General features: G+C 50.4%; 1 protein-coding gene across 10 annotated transcripts in view; it reads left to right on the plus strand.

Moving 5' to 3' along the window:
• PCBP3 (poly(rC) binding protein 3) overlaps positions 1 to 15,805 on the plus strand; it is a 95,387-nt gene that overhangs the window by 15,088 nt on the left and 64,494 nt on the right. For 9 of the 10 annotated variants that reach the window (XM_067298486.1, XM_067298476.1, XM_067298482.1 and 6 more), the window contains exons 3-4: positions 10,900 to 10,985; positions 13,010 to 13,133. In XM_067298486.1, coding sequence (XP_067154587.1) covers positions 13,068 to 13,133 — 66 coding nt within the window. In that variant the 5' untranslated portion in view covers positions 10,900 to 10,985; positions 13,010 to 13,067. Of the gene's footprint in view, positions 1 to 9,265; positions 9,285 to 10,899; positions 10,986 to 13,009; positions 13,134 to 15,805 lie in introns of those variants that run through there. The other variant, XM_067298477.1, reaches the window with a different exon arrangement.

The following is a 15,805-nucleotide window of genomic DNA, read 5'->3' on the forward strand; positions in this document are numbered from 1 at the left end:
CTTTGTTCTCCCTCCTTTTATTGCCGATACAGACATTATCCATGTGTTTAACACTCATGGTTTCACATTTTTATCTCCCTTTGGTCCAAGTGCTCAGCTCATTCCTGCAGACCCCTCCGGGGAGCAAACATCAGCCCTGAGTGACACTGCTTTGGAGCCAGCCAGCTCTCAGTCCCTGTAACACGGTCCTTGGTGGTGGTCCAGCGTGATGGTGTAGTGGATGCTGTGCCATGCAGAAGCATATCATGCCTTGGCCAGGACTTTACCAACCTCCATGGTTACTCTGGCTAGTTAGCTGCTGGACTATTTGGTGCCTGTGTTCCTCCTTCAGGGGACTAGGGTGCAAACCGTACCTGAATGCTATATGTCCCAATCCATATGGTCTCAGTTCAGCCCTTGCTCTTGTCCTCTGGATTGCAGCCTTCTTCTTTCAAGTGATTATGAGAGCTAAAATGCATGTCGTCAGCAACTCTCCCTGATACTGCTAGAAAACACCCCAGAGTTTTGGGAGCAAAACTGGCAATATTTGGCAAGTTGTTTTTCTTTTGCAAGCAGGCAGGAGTAATTTTGTCAGCCCTTAAGCAAGGGAAGAGGGACAATGATAAAAAAGGATGGAAAGAAAAAAGAAAAAGAAAGAAAGAAAGAAAGAAAGAAAGAAAACTGGAGAAAGGCAACAAATTTGCTGACTTCCTTGTTCTCAATTTCTCCCAGAGCAGAAGGAAAATGAACCAGGTGGGGTTTGCTTCTTGCAAATGGCCCAGAGAACAGGGCTGGGCTGTGTACCCAAAACTAGGCTCAAAGAGCCTTCTGTCACGATGCCCTCCACTTCAAAGCCACCCCAGCGCGAGCTTGGACATCCTGCAGCACCAAAACCCCTGTTAGATCCTCGGGCTGATCTTCGCTTTCAGGTATTTTGGAAAGAAATGTCTCCCAGTTCTTCTCAAAAGTGGCTCTCCACCGGCATGAGGTGGGTCTGGCTGCAGGTGATAAAGCTACATGCTGTCTCCCAGTGATCTGCCAGTGACTTTTTCCAGCTAGAGCTCAGCTCTACTAATGCCTTGACTAGGTGTTATTAGAGCTGGTACATAACTGTGGTTTGAAATCAGCTTGTTACATCACTCCTAATCCTTTTAGTAATTTCCATGATTTGGAGAGTGCATCAGCATGTTTGACTCTCCAAATCCCCTCCCAATGACCCAAAATAGCCTGATCTAATGGGCCTAAGCCTTGTCCTTCCATAAAGGCAAAAAAGGATTTTGGATTTTTTTATATACTGTACTTTTTATCCTGGGGCTGTTCCTAATGCTTCCTAATCTCACCAAGGATTTCTCAAGTACAGCAAAACCGCAGAGCTTTGTGGCCAGAGGCATGGGCTGGGGAATGCTCTGGAAGTTTTAAAAACTTGCCAGATGTGGTTCTCCTCAAGTAGAAAAGCATCTGCCTTATCTCCCTGTGTAGGGCACTTATTGCTTAGCTTGCTGTGACCTAGAAGCAGTATCTGCTTGTCTCAAAATGAGAAACAATCAGAGCTCCACCAGCTCTGCCAGGAACTCAGATGCCCATGGCAGGGCACAAGACCCCAGAGCTTCCTCTTCTATCCTTTGTAGCATGAATGTTTGTGCTTCATCTGTAGTGTCTCATGACCCCTGCCCTGCAGGCCACGGCAGTGGGGGCCCTCCGGGAGACACTGAAAGCTGGTGGCAGGCAGGGTTGCCAGCAAGAAGAGCAGAGCGTGGCAGCTGTCCCCAGCTCGCTTTGCTCAGTCCTCCACCGTGGCGTAGCGGGCTGGATCCCAAGTGCTTGTGATGAGCTAAACTGTTCTCAGCTCTGGGCTTTGCCTCAAGCCTGTCTGCTCATTGCCGTTTGGCCAGCCTTTCCTTCAACTCCTCTGGAGACCTCTTGGCTCACTTCCAAGAGCCCTGTTTTCCTGTTATCGTCTTGATCTAGCCACACATGTGCTGTTTTCGTCTGTTCCCCCAGATGAAAAATAGGACTGTGTGGGTCAAGCGGAGCCAGTCTGTGTGATGTGATTGTCGTGGTTTTGGTGTAGGCATTTGGAGCCCATAGGATAACTGTTACCATGATCTGGCTTTGGGGTGCATTTCCTGGGCTGGCACTTGACTAAACAGAAAGAAATAGCAAGGAAACCGTTACACAAAAGCCTTTGGAGCAAGAGGAGGAGAAAGCTGAGGATCCTCTCAGAACAGCCTGCAGAGACGTCTTTCGCCACAGAGTGTTCTTCTTGAACTTCCAGGTAAAACGAGATTAACAGTGGTCAGAAATCAGATGTTCTTAAGGAGCTCCTGGCCTTGCTGAATATCTGCAGGTCAAGGGATGCAGCATGTCTTTCTCCAATGTGCTGACAGTGACTGTGACATTTTGAGGCCCAGAAGGAGTAAAAGCCCTGACCAGGCATTGCTAGCATTACTTTTAGTTCACAGGAAAAAAAAGCATTGCTCTGAAACCATCTGAAAAGCACCATCAGTTTTTGCTTGAAGAAGGAGAAAAAGCCAAATGCTGAGCTCCCCCTTTGCCAACCTATTTGTCCTCTAAAAGATTAGTTCCCTTGCCTGGCTTACAGGAGGATTTGAGGTCGCTCCATCTGCTTGCGTCTAGCACGTCACGACGAACCGGTGCCCTGCATCTCCCGGGAAGAGCAGCAGCCACCGTCTGCAGGGCCCAGATCACAGTGTGCTTACACACATGCACCCCGGCTCCATGGCTGCATTTCCTCCCTAGCGCTGTGCTGCTTATGTCAGTGGTGGCCTGGGACTGACCACGGCTTGCTCTCTCCCTGCTGCTGAAATCAGTCCCAATGCTGGTGGTGGTATGGCCTCCCAAGCCCTTGGTCTGCTCCACCGGTTGCTTCCTCAGTTAGGGACAGACCGTGCTGTTTTATCGGGCTGTCTCTCTCCTTCCTGGACTCACTCAGCACCCCTTTGGCACTGGGAAGGTGAAGGGCAGTGCAGCCCTATCCATCTGTGCTTATGTCAGTGGCAGCTGAAGGCAGCACATGTCGTTTAGCTGTCAAGTTGGGGCAGACCCTTAGGCATGGACTGTGAGATCCTTCCAAACCTGGCCCCTTTGCACTGGCCCTGCTGTCCCCGGCGTGCTGTTCCTGCACCCCAGGTGAAGCTGCGGGTGGGTTTGCGCCCAACTTCCCCCAAAAGTGTGGCTTGGCAGGGGACAGCACAGCCCCCCTGGGGCTGCAGGCACGTACTTCTTGCACGGGTCGCCGGCATTTGTGAGCACCGCCTCCATCCCCAGGGCCAGCTCTGCCTTTCTCCCGTGCTCTGCCTGCTCTCGCTGAGGCCTGCCAGCCCCTCTCCTGTCCCAGGGCTTTCCTCGCCGCGCCTTGCCATGCTGCGAGCCACCCCGGCAGCCGCCCACGTGGCCCCGGGCGGCCAGCGCTTCCGGGGAGCAAGGGCTCAGGAAGAATCAAAGTGACAAGCAAAGCCCTCACCAAAGGAGAGGGAACGAAAGCTTGGCAGAAGAAAGCCAGCAGCTACAATCTATTTCAGGTACTCAGTGAAAAGCCCTCCCTGAGCTCACGCAGTGGAAGAGCACACACATCGCAGAGATGCTCTGTGATAAGGACTGTGGTGGCCCTGCAAGTGGCCCATGCACCAGGGCCTTCAGAGAGGCTGTGTCTCGCCTCCTGTTCCCTGCTGATTGAAGCTCAGCAGGGTTGTGGATCATGACCACAGGTTTGCTGTGCATCCATATGGCTGCACACAAGGTTTTGGACCTGCAGACGCACCTCCTCTCCAAGGGCATTACCTTCACTTCATGCACATCTCCTGCACTGTGCATGGGGATGAGATACTTCTTTGGCCCTGAGCACGATCTCCTGCTTGCTGGCTGCAGGCAGGCATTTTCATGGCTAATGTCCTAAAGATGGGACAAGATACAACACAGCAAAATCCACCATGCCTGCACTGAGGGATCAAAGTGCAAGCAAAGTGCCAGATCGAAGTGATCCCAGGGAGAGTGTGTGTTTTGGGAGGCTGCTTCCAGGCCTACCCTCATTCAGAGTTTTCTGCAATGGTTTCAGAGCTCTAATAAACCAGAGCTGCTCCAGTTTGCAGGTGATGCATGCTTTGCCATGGCAGTTAGAGACCGCAGAAAGCAAATGGGGCTGTTTGTGGAGCTCCAACCCAATGAAATGTGACCCACACCAAAAGAAAGAGCAAATCCTGCAAGCTGTGCCCACATGGCAGGGCAGTCACATTGTAAGGAAAGAGGCTGAAAAGTTGGGGGGGGGTGGAGAAAAGCATCTCTGTCTTACAGACAGGGGTTCAAATATCTCACCTTGTTGAAAGGCACATTCAGGAGATGATTGCCCTGAGCAAGGCAGGGACAGGACATCCCTGGCTACATGTTTAGGAAGGCAGCAAACAATCCCATACCTATATGGATAAAAATCCTGATAGTGATGTTTTATACCCTAGATTTACTGCAGGTGTTTATTTGTTGATGGAGTTGATGAAAACTATGCAAAGAACTGACAAAGATGGCAATTTTTTTTAAGCTTGTGTTAGCTGGTAGAAAGCATTGCAGATGCTAGAGGCTCCCCCCCGGGCTGGTAAGGGCTAAGAGAGAGCATTTCCCTGGAAAAATTCCTCAATCTTTGGTAGAGTAGGCTGATAGTCGAGGAGAGGCTTAAGAAGGGAAAGCACCTTCACGGGGTGTGAAAGAAATGGGCTTACCCAAACAAACCCAGGATGGGCCTGCAAGGACTTTGGGGGTAAATTGGAGGGGGGAGTTATTAGCCGATGTTCACAAGTGTTTTAATGTCAGTGTTTTTTGGAGCTCTTGCTGAGAGAAATGATACTGAAGACAAGGGACCTCTCCCCCTTTCCTTGTGCTCCACTCCGTCAATCCCATCTTGTCACCAGATGCTGTTTAAGGTGCTAGCTAATAAAGAGGCTGGAGGTAAGTTAAAGAAGAGCTAATGACAAGTGAGCTTACGGAGGGTGGATTTATACGGCCTGACTGAACTAGGTTTGCGGAAGCGGCAGAGGCAGAGGAGGAGGGAGCACGCTCTGGGGTGATGCCGGGGGGTTGGCACTTCCCCGCACGCCTATGTTGGCCTCCATGGCACGGAGACAGAGGTGCACTGAGCACCGTCCCACTCCCGCGCTGTTCTAGCAGGGGTGTGGGTCGGCCGAGGTTGCTGGACAGGGTTGGTGCTGAAGGGCATGCTGGTGCCGGCAGATCCTGAGGGACATGAGAGCCTTTGCCTGTGCTCAGACCTGAGCAGAGACTGGATTCATGAGTCCCCTGGGCCAGGTGGGCCCTGGGAATGCTCTCTCCTGGTGCCATTGCCTTTTCAGCAGACATGCGACTGTGCTGGATTCCCACCAGACTCCCGTGAGGACGCTCCCAATGCGTTCCTGGGGCAGCTTGCACAGAGCACTGGTTTCTCTTCCAGCTCAGTAAGGTGGCAGAAAATTGCAGCAGGGAGTTCCTGGCAGGGGGATGCAGCGATGAGATGCTGAGCTAGCTAGCTGATAGCTCTGCATCCCTTTGCACCGGCCTGCTTACCCACTATGCTGCGGAGCTTGGGGGAAGGCTGCGTTTCTATTCCCCCATGTCCATTTGCCTTACAGTGCTGTTTCCGACAGGAATACTGTTGGAGACTACAAGGTGTCAGCTTGGAAATCTTTTAACTTTACTTCATTTCCCCAAATGGACAATGTCTCCATTCATTAGGTACCCACCCATGGGGCAGATGTCAGCTCTGCTCATGTAGCTCATGGCTTTTCTCAGCTTATCTCTGCAGAGACTCTGATGGCTTCAGAGCACTCATTTCCTATCATGTCACGCTGGCTTCTCTGTGTGGGGCTGCCTTTCTCCCTTTCTCGCAGCAGCACATCCACAGGAGAAGCTCACCTACATGCCCCATGCATTTGGCTCCCCTCCATTCCCATCTTGAGGAACTGGGTTTTGAAGGATGTTTCGTTAAAAAGTTGGAAAAAAATGGGTAGTGGTGGTGCGCACGCACGTGTGCGTGTGCAGCGCTTGAATCAGTTTTCCTTGGCCAGGCTGTGCCTAGGAGGAGAAACCATCACTGAAGTCTGCCCTTTGAGGCTGATTCATTCTGGCAGCTTTTTCACTGGGACATTAAAATCATTGCCTCTGTCTGTGTAAAACATAAAGTAAGTTGAATGATGGGAACACAGGTCAGGAAAGGATTGTTCTCTCTCTTTCGCGATGAGCAGTGTCACTAAAAACCCAAACAGCAAAACAAAACAGATCCCACCAGCCCAGCACACAAGAGCTGCTGCACCTCATCTTAACTGGAGCACGGCACGGGGTCCCCTCCAACCCAGAGGGGAAGCTGGCAGCCTGAGAGAGCAACGCAGATGGAGCTGTCTCACTGAGATTTCCATCTGTAACATCTGCAAAGTGTATCATAGCTCATGAATTTGGTGATATGGAGGAAGAACACCCCTTCCTCTCCAGTGCGTCCATTGCAAGCTGCAGTGCATGCTCTCCATCAGATAAATAAAGAAGCTTGTGTTTTCCCTGTGGACTTGCAATAGAGTAAGAGGGTATCTGTGAGCTTTTATAGCTCCCTGCATGCCTTTGGAGGAACTCTAACCCCATGTGGGAGCCTTGGGTTTCCCTTAATTCCCAAACTCCGCACACAGGACCAAGCAAGCTCTATTAGAGGCGCAAAGAGCCAAGTGCTCACAAGTGAGGATAGGCTAAAATTAAGCTCTATTGGCTGATTTTATTTGGGGCACCTCTGCAGGCAGGTTGCAATAGAGTCTTTAAATATATGGGCACAGCCTGCTTTTTGAGTCTTCAGTATGCAGGGAAGGCAGGCTGAGTGCTGGAGCTGGCTTTTCGGTACTGCTTCCCCACAGCAGAGGTGTGTGAAATGAGGTAGGCGACATCAGAAGGTCTGCTGGTACTTGGGGTGCTGGGGTTGTGGTATGGGGCAGCTTGCCAGGGCCTTGCAGGGAGGCTGCTTCTGCATCTCCAGCCCTGAGTAAGCGCAGTGATGGGGAAACTCTGGGTAGGAAATCCTTTTTTTTGCCTGAGCAAGCTTTGTCTGAGAGCTACTAAAAGTGCCTCCCTGTGTGATCTATTGGCTTGGGCCAGGGACACCCCAGCTATTGCTGAGCTGAGCAGCAGGGGAATGTGTGGGCCTGGATGATGCCCTGTGTGGTGTAGGGCCCTGCTGTGAGGCTGAGCAGGAAGCTGTGGTGCTCTTTTTGGTGCATCCCTGTGCAATGCTGCTGTGACCACCTCGTGCTACAGCTGATATATATGGTATGTCATCCGTTTTCTTGTTCAGAGGGGTTTGTCCCCCTATCTGCCTATGGGGGCTGATGGACTTGCATCTGTGTGCAGGTGCTGGATATGTGGGGAGGTTGCAGCCTTTTACAGTGACAGGAGGGGAAATGGGGATAGTGGAGGGGAAGAGGGAGTTCAAACCCTGCCTGGCTGCATGATGCAGTGATGGCAGCCAAGGGTCCTAGGGCTGTAGAGAGAACAAGGCAAACCTCTCATTTCTGCCCTGGAGCTCCCCAGCACTCAGTCTGGCCCCTTCTCCTCTGTTTGTTGTGCAGGGTGGATGTGCTGCCTGCAGGGACCATGCTCTTGGCTGGGGTTTAACCTTTGGGGGAGCAGGCTGGTGATGGTGGTGGGAAGGCCCATCTGCTGGTACTCATCCCTCCCTCTCTTTCTTCAGCTGAGGCCAGGCAGGGCTCTTATCCAACTCTTTTTAGTAGAGAAGAAACCTTGCACTGCCATCTTCTAGATTCATCTGAGCATAAAATCTAGCAAAAGCTACAGCCTGAACCCCTATTCCCATGTTGCAGAGCTGCAGTAGTTATACTGCCGTGGTGAAGTTTCTGATGCCTTTCAGAAAGGGAAACTCTTAAGTGCCTGCATGGTTATTTTTAAACAGTAACTTTCCCAGGTTTGTCCTTGCTATTCCCAAGCAAGGCTGGAAGCCAATGTGTGGTGCTCCAGGTGGATGTGGCTCTGCCTCCATCCATTGCCCAAAAGCATACAGGCCTGAGGTACTTTTGGAAAACCCACAAACACAGTGCCAGATGTAGCTTTGGCTTCCAGATGTCACTTTGGATGCCTGCAAATGTCCTCAGGAGCATCACTTACTGTCTCTATTCCAGCCAGAATGGAAGCAGGAGAGCTTTCACAGCCTCAAAGGCTGCCTCACGGAAACATGCACAGGACCAGCTCATGCGTGGAAATACTTGTCAGTGCACCTCAAAATAGCTACATGCACAAGGAGGGGTAAGCAGCAGCTCTTGTCTCAGATTCATTCAAGTGGATGATCTCTGAAGGCTCATCCTTCTTGGGGAAAAGAGCAGTTGTGACTCCGCAGTGAAGCAGGGTTTGTGCCTTGCCCATGAAACTGTGGTTTTGCTGCTTTGTGTGTTCCAGTAAGACCCAGTTTCAGCGCTTTGTCTTAGGATGCAGATCTTGTTTTCTGAGAGTTTGCAAGTACACCAGTTGTTGTGAGTATATATAGACTCTCTGGTCCCTGAATAATTTTAACAACTGGGGTCAGACAGGATTTTTGTTTCCACTGAACTTAATGGAATAGCATGGACTCATCAGGCTGCCTTCAAAAGCTACTGAAGGCTTTCATATAATGTACTGTAGAATGAAAATCCCAAAGCATTCCCTGTGCCTGCCCATGGCTCAGAGTTGGACATGCATAGTGATCAGCACACACCTTTGCCTGCTGTTGATGCCATGCTGGCAAACCCATCTTTAAAGAATGCTTGGTCACATCAATATGATTTTTCCCTTAACTGTGCAAGACAAAATCTTGCAAAACTTTCAACAGTTTGAAGTGAGGTGGCCAAGTCTTTCAGCATGTGCAGGATGCTTCAAGCAAGGAAACAGTCCTGCTGAGCTCCATGGGAGTCAGCATGTGTTTTTTAGGCTGAGCCCACTGGGAAGTACTTTCCTAGGCTGGGTCTGTGCTGCTCAGGGTAGGAAGCAGTCATAAGTGTCAGTTGGTGCTTCTCGGGGTGGAGTTAAGGATGTGAAAATGTCTGTCTACTCTGGCTTTTTCTGGAGTACGCTGCTCTGAGGGACTGGCTGTGTCAATGCTGCAGCATCTCCTACTTCTGATTATGGATACATGCAGTAGGATTAATTGCATCTTCATATGCTTTTATCTGGGAGTAACAGAGATGTGATTTTTGCAGAGACCTGGACATCTTTGCCTCTACACGGTTCATAAAGGAATCCTTATCCATCCTGAGTGACTCCACTTGAATACTGTTCAGGAGGTCAGGGCTGTTTAATGTTTATTGTTCTAATTAACTTTCATGGGAAACAGCTGAATCAAGAGAGGATTGTCCACAAGACCATCCTATTAATGGAGATGGGGGCGGTGGGTGAAGGGTTAGGGAATGAGGCAGACAGAGATTAATACACTGTTAGTTTTTTCTGGATTTATATCCAAACTGGCCTGAGCATCCTGGAGCAGAGAAGCAGTTCTGGAGGCAGAGCACAGGAAAGGACATCTTTCCTCTTCCCTCCTTTGTCGGGTGTAGCTGCCACACACAGCTGAACTTTCCTCTTGGAGACAGAGGCTGAATTTGGGAATGGTACCTGTGTACTTAGTAAATGAGAGCTAATGGGCAAGCTGGCAATGCAGGAAGGGAGCCATGCTTTCCATCTCCTCTACTGTATGAGGAAAGAGCAAAAGCAGAAAAGCAGGTTTCATGTCCGTGGTTTTGATGTTTTCCTCTGATCTCCCTGCCTCACATTTGCAAGTCAGAGCTGAGTTGTGCATAGAGTAGAAATGAGCAGGCTGAAGTGAGACAGTTTCTGCTGTGTCCCCTGCTTTCTTGGGTCTCTCCCGTGAGACCTTTCTTTCCTGGGTGCTGCAAAAAGCTAGATGTAACGGTTTTGACACCTTTGTGCCTCAGAGCAGACAGGGATTATTTCATCCATCTCGGAGCCCTTCAGTGAGTGCTGCTTGCCTCTCTGCAGCTTGTTTGTCTACATGCCCATGGTGTGTTGCACAGGAAGGCAGTGCTGGGTAGCAGGGAGGCAGGGTGCTGGATGCTGTGCAGGATGTGACCTTGGGGCTGGGAGAGAGGTGTTGTCTGGACTGAGTGCAGGGCACTGGGGGGTGATGGCCCAGTGCAGATGGTGGGAAGTAGGAGCAGGGTTTCTTTGCAGCCTCTTTTCCTCCTGCAGGCTGAATCCTCATCTGAGCTTCCTCCTTTGCATGTGTTTTGATGAAGCTCAGATGAGGTTGGGAGCAATCCCTGGGGAGCGATGTGGTGGGGACTGGTGCAGGAGGAGGCCTTGGGCTGCAGTGTACTGCTCGTACCTCGTCATCGTTGGCCCTGAAACCAGAAGAAAACCCAAAACTTTGACTGGCTGAAGCTTCAGCACTGAAAGGCAGAGGAGCATATGGTGCCCCTGCTCTAATATATTTAAGAAAAGCCAGTAGTTGAGGGGGGTTGCTAAAAGGAGGTACGGATGCCCCTGAGAGACTGTGACCATTATGAAAATATAGAAATTTGACCTAGGAAAGAGGGAGGATAGATGTTTAAGAGTTTGGGTTTTTTTTCTTCTTTTTTCTCAATATCTGAATCAGCGACCAGCAATTTGTTCTGACTGGCAAAATTACTGAAATTACCAACATTTTTTCACAAAATTGCCAAAGTAATTACCCCAAATTTGCTGACTTGAGGCTGTTTTCCCTGCAACAGACCCTGACTCCTGACTACCTTTTTGCTTCCCCCAAGCTGTCCCCTCCCTGGCCTCCCCAGAGACGTGGCCACGGCAGTGGGATGCTGTTTGGCTGCAGGTCCCCCTGCCTGTGCAGGGGAGAGGGCAGTTTGCTGGGCCCACGCTGGGGTGCTGAGGTCTCGCTCTCTCTTCCAGGTTTTCCCCCATCGTCTCCACTGCTGACCACAGAGCCCTCTGCCCCCGCTGGCCTCCCTGATCTGCTGCCGCCTGCTCCTCCAACGGTGAGCCTGCAGTTATCTGGGGAGAGGCTGGGAGGATAGCGTAAATCAGGCAGGAGAAGGCATCCTGCACGCGTAGCCAGGGCTGAGAAGTCTCCTGGCTTTTGCCTGGGATGTGTAACCCCTGCTCGTGGTGAAAGAGGACGTCCCCAGCACAGCATCTTTCTCACCTCTCTGCTTGGGGGAGAGTAAATATTTGCTGCCAGTTGCAAGGAAATGTGTTTGGAAGCTGTCCCATTCCCCATCACATCGCTGTGCTTTCCCAAAGGGTTGGAAAGTTCCTTCCATTTTTTGGTGATTTGTTTGGATTTCTTTTTCCCCTTCCTCTGTCTTCTGGCAGTCTGTGGGGGAGGGTGTTCCAATTTTTTGACACTTTGTGTTTGCGGGATTTCAAATTTAGTTTAGTTATTTAGGCTCAGAAGGTAGTAGTTAGTGGTTTGTACTTCACATGGAGATTGATTACAAGTGGAGTTCCTCACGGTCTATCCTGGGACTTGTCCTGTTTGCAGATGACACCAATTGGAGATGCAGTCCTTATGCTGGAAGGCAGGGCTGCTGTTCAGAGGGACCTAGATAACTGGATATCAGGGTGAAAGAAATGACATGGTGAGGGCAGTTGGGCACTGAAGCACAGGCTGTCCAGAGAACTTGTGCAGTCTCTGTCCTTGGAGATTTTTCAAGGCCCAACTGGATAAAGCCCTGAGCAACCTGGTCTGACTTCAGAGCTAACCCCGCTCTGAGCAGCAGGTTGGACCAGAGACCTCCTGAGATTCTTTCAAGCCTTGGGAGTCCTGTGGGCTCTCTTCCCACCAACAGGCTCTTTCCCACGGCAGCTGCATTAGCATCTCACGTTCAGTTTATGGGAGGCAAATCTGGGGACCCTAGATTTTGCAGAGGCTCCTTACACCAGTGGTGGCTGAGTCATTGGAAGGTGAAAGACTTCCACTTAACATGTTGTGGCAGCTTATGTTTTTTAAGAGCAGTGCTAAGTGCAAGCAGTGAGCAGGGCCTGCAGCTCTCCCATCCTGATGCTCAAAGAAAGTTTTGGGTAATGGAGACGTTTTTCTGCCCTTTGGCACCCAGCTTATTAACAGCCCAGGCTGCTCAATTGATTTTATTGATGGGTAATGCATGCCCCAGTTAACTTATCAGGAGCAGCAGCAAAAATAAAGTGATAAAAATAACCCTTCACCCATGCAACTTAAATGTGCTGGATTATTTCCATTGCCTTTGTAATTTGATGTCTGGACAAAGCAGAGCCAGAGTTTGTGCTCTGGTTCTCCCTGTGGGGGCAGTTCTTTGCAGCCAGACCACCTGGCTGTGGGTTATCTGGGGGGGGTCTTGCTAAGGTCATGTCCCATGTGTCCCGATGTTACCATGTGTGGTGGCATTTTGATGAGAGAGGAATCAATCCCAAATATGTGGGGCTTATATATTGTGGCTTTTTTACAGTCAGCTGAAAGGCTGTTGTGGAGAACAGCTGGTAACAGAGGAGGGATCCCGTGGGCTCAGTAGTGAAATGACAATAACACCTGGATTCTGGCTAGTGATGTACAAATGATATTTTAGCCCTCTGAAAGAAGAAAATAAAGTCCTCAAGCCATTTTATTCTTCTCTCAGAAATCCGCTTCCGTGGGGGTGTTTTTAAACAGCTGTCACAGAGCCGGGAAGGGTGACTGAGCTGAGCCCCAGCTCCATTAGCAGCAACCCTGCAAGAAACCCATCCCATGAGGGTGATTTTTGCCTGCAGAGTTAGAGGAACTGAGCTGGCAATGCTGTGCTGGCCTGTGTTTAAAGGGGTTATACTGCCTAGCACTGCCTGGAATTTGCCTCCAGCAAAAGAGCAGGGGCTGAGAAATGTTGCAAGTGATCAACGATCAGCCTTCAAAACTCCCCTGGGTGAGTTCTTGCCAGCTCTGCCTGCTCAGGGCTTCGAGCAGGGCTCCTCAGTCCCATGTTAGCCGGATTGAGCTGCTGTTGGGCTTGGTTTGCCCTGTGACTAACCTGTCCCTTGCCCTGGTCTGCAGGCCCGTGTCATCCGGTCGTGCTGTGGACTGCGGGTTTTGGCTCCGTGCAGCGCTCAGCATGCCCTATTCTGGTGAAACCAGACTTTCTAAGGAATCACTCTGGAGCTTGAGGCCAGCCTGCAGGGTAAGGTAAGGCAAGCCCAGTTCCTTTATAAATGTTGGGGGTGGGGGACAGCGGTCTTTGCAGCTGCAGTACAGTCTTAGGCTATAACATGCTTGCAAAGAGGCTGTGGCTGGGCTCTCCAGTAGAAAGATAGTGCTGCCACATGGGGACCTGGCACTGCATGAGGGGACAGTGCTGTGGCATGGTGGAAAACAGAAGGGGGACTGGCAGCCTGCATAGTGCAATCCTGGTAAAGGAGCTTCTATTAAAATGGCAAATCAAAGCACTGGGAAGTGTTTAATGTCTTTAGGTGTGTTTTGCTGCCAGGGCCTTTTTTTTGCAAAGAGGGCAGTGTTGCCCTGCTGTCACAAAGGTTTTCCATCCTGCCACCTCTGCCCTCTGTTGTACTCTGCTCTTCACTTTCCACCACACTGGTCACAGGGGTCCATTATAACCAGTGAAAGAGCTAAGCTGGGAAGTGCAGAGATGGGGTCATTTTCATCAGCTGCTCTGCTTTTGTTACTAAAATAGATCTGCTTTGGCCTTAAGCCATCATGTTGTCCCAGGCATTGACTGTTGCAAATGGATGGCAGGGCAACATTTTCCATTAGCAAAGAAGGGAACATGCATCTCGGTGAGAAGACAGCTCCATAAAGCAGAAATGCTATGGTGGCAGACAAATCCACCTCTCTTTTCTTTTACTTTTAAAAGTGCCAAGGTTGCTAATCCCTGTTTTCTAAGCATAAAGTATTGGGAGAGAGCTGCCAGAGCAAATCTTTATACCTGTGAAAAGAAGATGCAATTTGGATAAGTGGATAAAATTTTACAAGGATTTCTTAGAGGAAATGCAGGGTGACCCACTAAGACTTAGCAGGGGTAGAATTTGCCTGAAGAACTGTGAAGAAGTCTACACAAAGTCACTGGTTATGGGGTGGGTGCTGTTTGTGTCAGGCCTCAAGCACTCATGGCCTGAGCTGCCACTCTGCCTCCCTTGGCTCATAAGCGAGCACCTGTTTGTGAAGTTGGGAGGGGATTGGCTTTTCCAAGTTGGCTTTTTGCACTGTATCTGGGACTCCAGGCAGGGAGTTTGGGAAAGGTCAGAGAGCACAGAGCAAGAAATTTGTTTCCTCATCTGTAAAAACACACTCCTCTGAAGGACAGCTAAAATTTTGCTGCTTTATGAAGGCCCCAGGCTCCTGTGGCTCTCTGCAGCTTGCCCTCCCTCTGTTGTCCCTGGAGAGGGCTGCCTAGGGCTGTGTATACCTTGACCCACAGGCCAAACTGGAAGATGCTGCTCCAAATCTCATCCATGACCTTGGTTCAGAGGCCCCCTTGTGCCTTGCAGAAATCCTGTCTGAGCAGGGAACCCATGTGCTCATGTTCACCCTTTGGGGAAGTATGGAAAGAACTGGGAAATAAGCAGATGTGTGCAGGGCATGATGTTGCAGCCTAAGTGACGCAGGTATGGGATCTGCTGCCACCATTAGCTGCATGATGCAGGAGTCTCTGAAGGGCTTACCATTGTCCAGCTGCTACAGGCTGGGCCCTGTTGTGCCAGGACCTATATTGCCTCTGCTGTCATGGGCCACTGCTCCTACGTGCTGTGAGCAGTCTCTCCTACAAACGTGTTCATCTGTAGCTTTTCCAGGAGGTCATGACTTTCCTGCCAGTAGCTTGGAGGTTCAAGGTAATTCAAGGAAGGGCCTGTTTGGTAATGGTGTTTTGGGGTACATCCGTTGAGTGCTCTGCCTCTTCTCTGCTTGCTGGCTTCCTGCCTGTGCAAGGCAGGTCTCAGGTGGGGGCATCTCATAGGCAAATACCAGGAAAACTTGGGGACATCCTTGCTGTGGGAAGCTGAGTGTAGTGAGGACCAGCTTGGGATCAAGTCCCCAAGCTGACTTCCCACGTGCTACCATAACTCTGCAGTCTGTCTGGCACATGCATTTTATTCTCTAGCTTTAATGAAGGCACTTTTCTGCAAATAAATTATTAAAGCATCATCTGTACAAACACCATGACGCCCTGCAACTCCCATCTTCCTCTGGGCAGGTCTCCAACCTCATTCTTCTACCTTCCCATGCTCCCCTGTCAAAAGTACAATCATTTCTCTTAAGACTGTGCCCCAGCCCCACTCCTGCATGCCCAGTCGGACAGGAGAGATGCACATGGTTGTGGGAGCTGCCACTTTGTATGGATTAACACTGATCCCTGGTACCCTGGCTCTGTGGAAGCCAGCAGCTTCTGGCTCCTCAACCTCAAAATGCAAGGCAAGTTGTGGTGTTTTTTTTCTTCCTTAGGACACCAACAGCAGCTAAACACAGTGGTTATCTTTGACTGCCCCTTCTTATTCTGTCCAAAGATCCTTGCAGAGGCGATTGGCCAAGGGCTGTTCAGTGACCTGTGGAGCTGTTCAGCTGGTGGTAACATAGGGATGTGGTTTGGAGCCTGGCTGGTGCCGGGGTTGGATCACATGAGCACTGTGGGATGGCTTTGCCCTGCTTACCTGCAGATATCTACCTGATGATAGAGGTTGCAGGCTACTTGAGCCCATCTTAAGGGGAAGTGTGGCTCAGCCCTTGCTGTCTGTAGCTTGAAGCACAGCTGTAATGGAGGGACTGTGGCGTACCCAGGTTGTACATGGCCTGGTGAATATCATCCCCCGGTTTGTCAGGAAGCATTGCCCTTAAGGGCGC

The sequence above is a fragment of the Apteryx mantelli genome, chromosome 6, assembly GCF_036417845.1.
Source record: "Apteryx mantelli isolate bAptMan1 chromosome 6, bAptMan1.hap1, whole genome shotgun sequence".
In the NCBI taxonomy this organism is placed as follows: Eukaryota; Metazoa; Chordata; class Aves; order Apterygiformes; family Apterygidae; genus Apteryx; species Apteryx mantelli.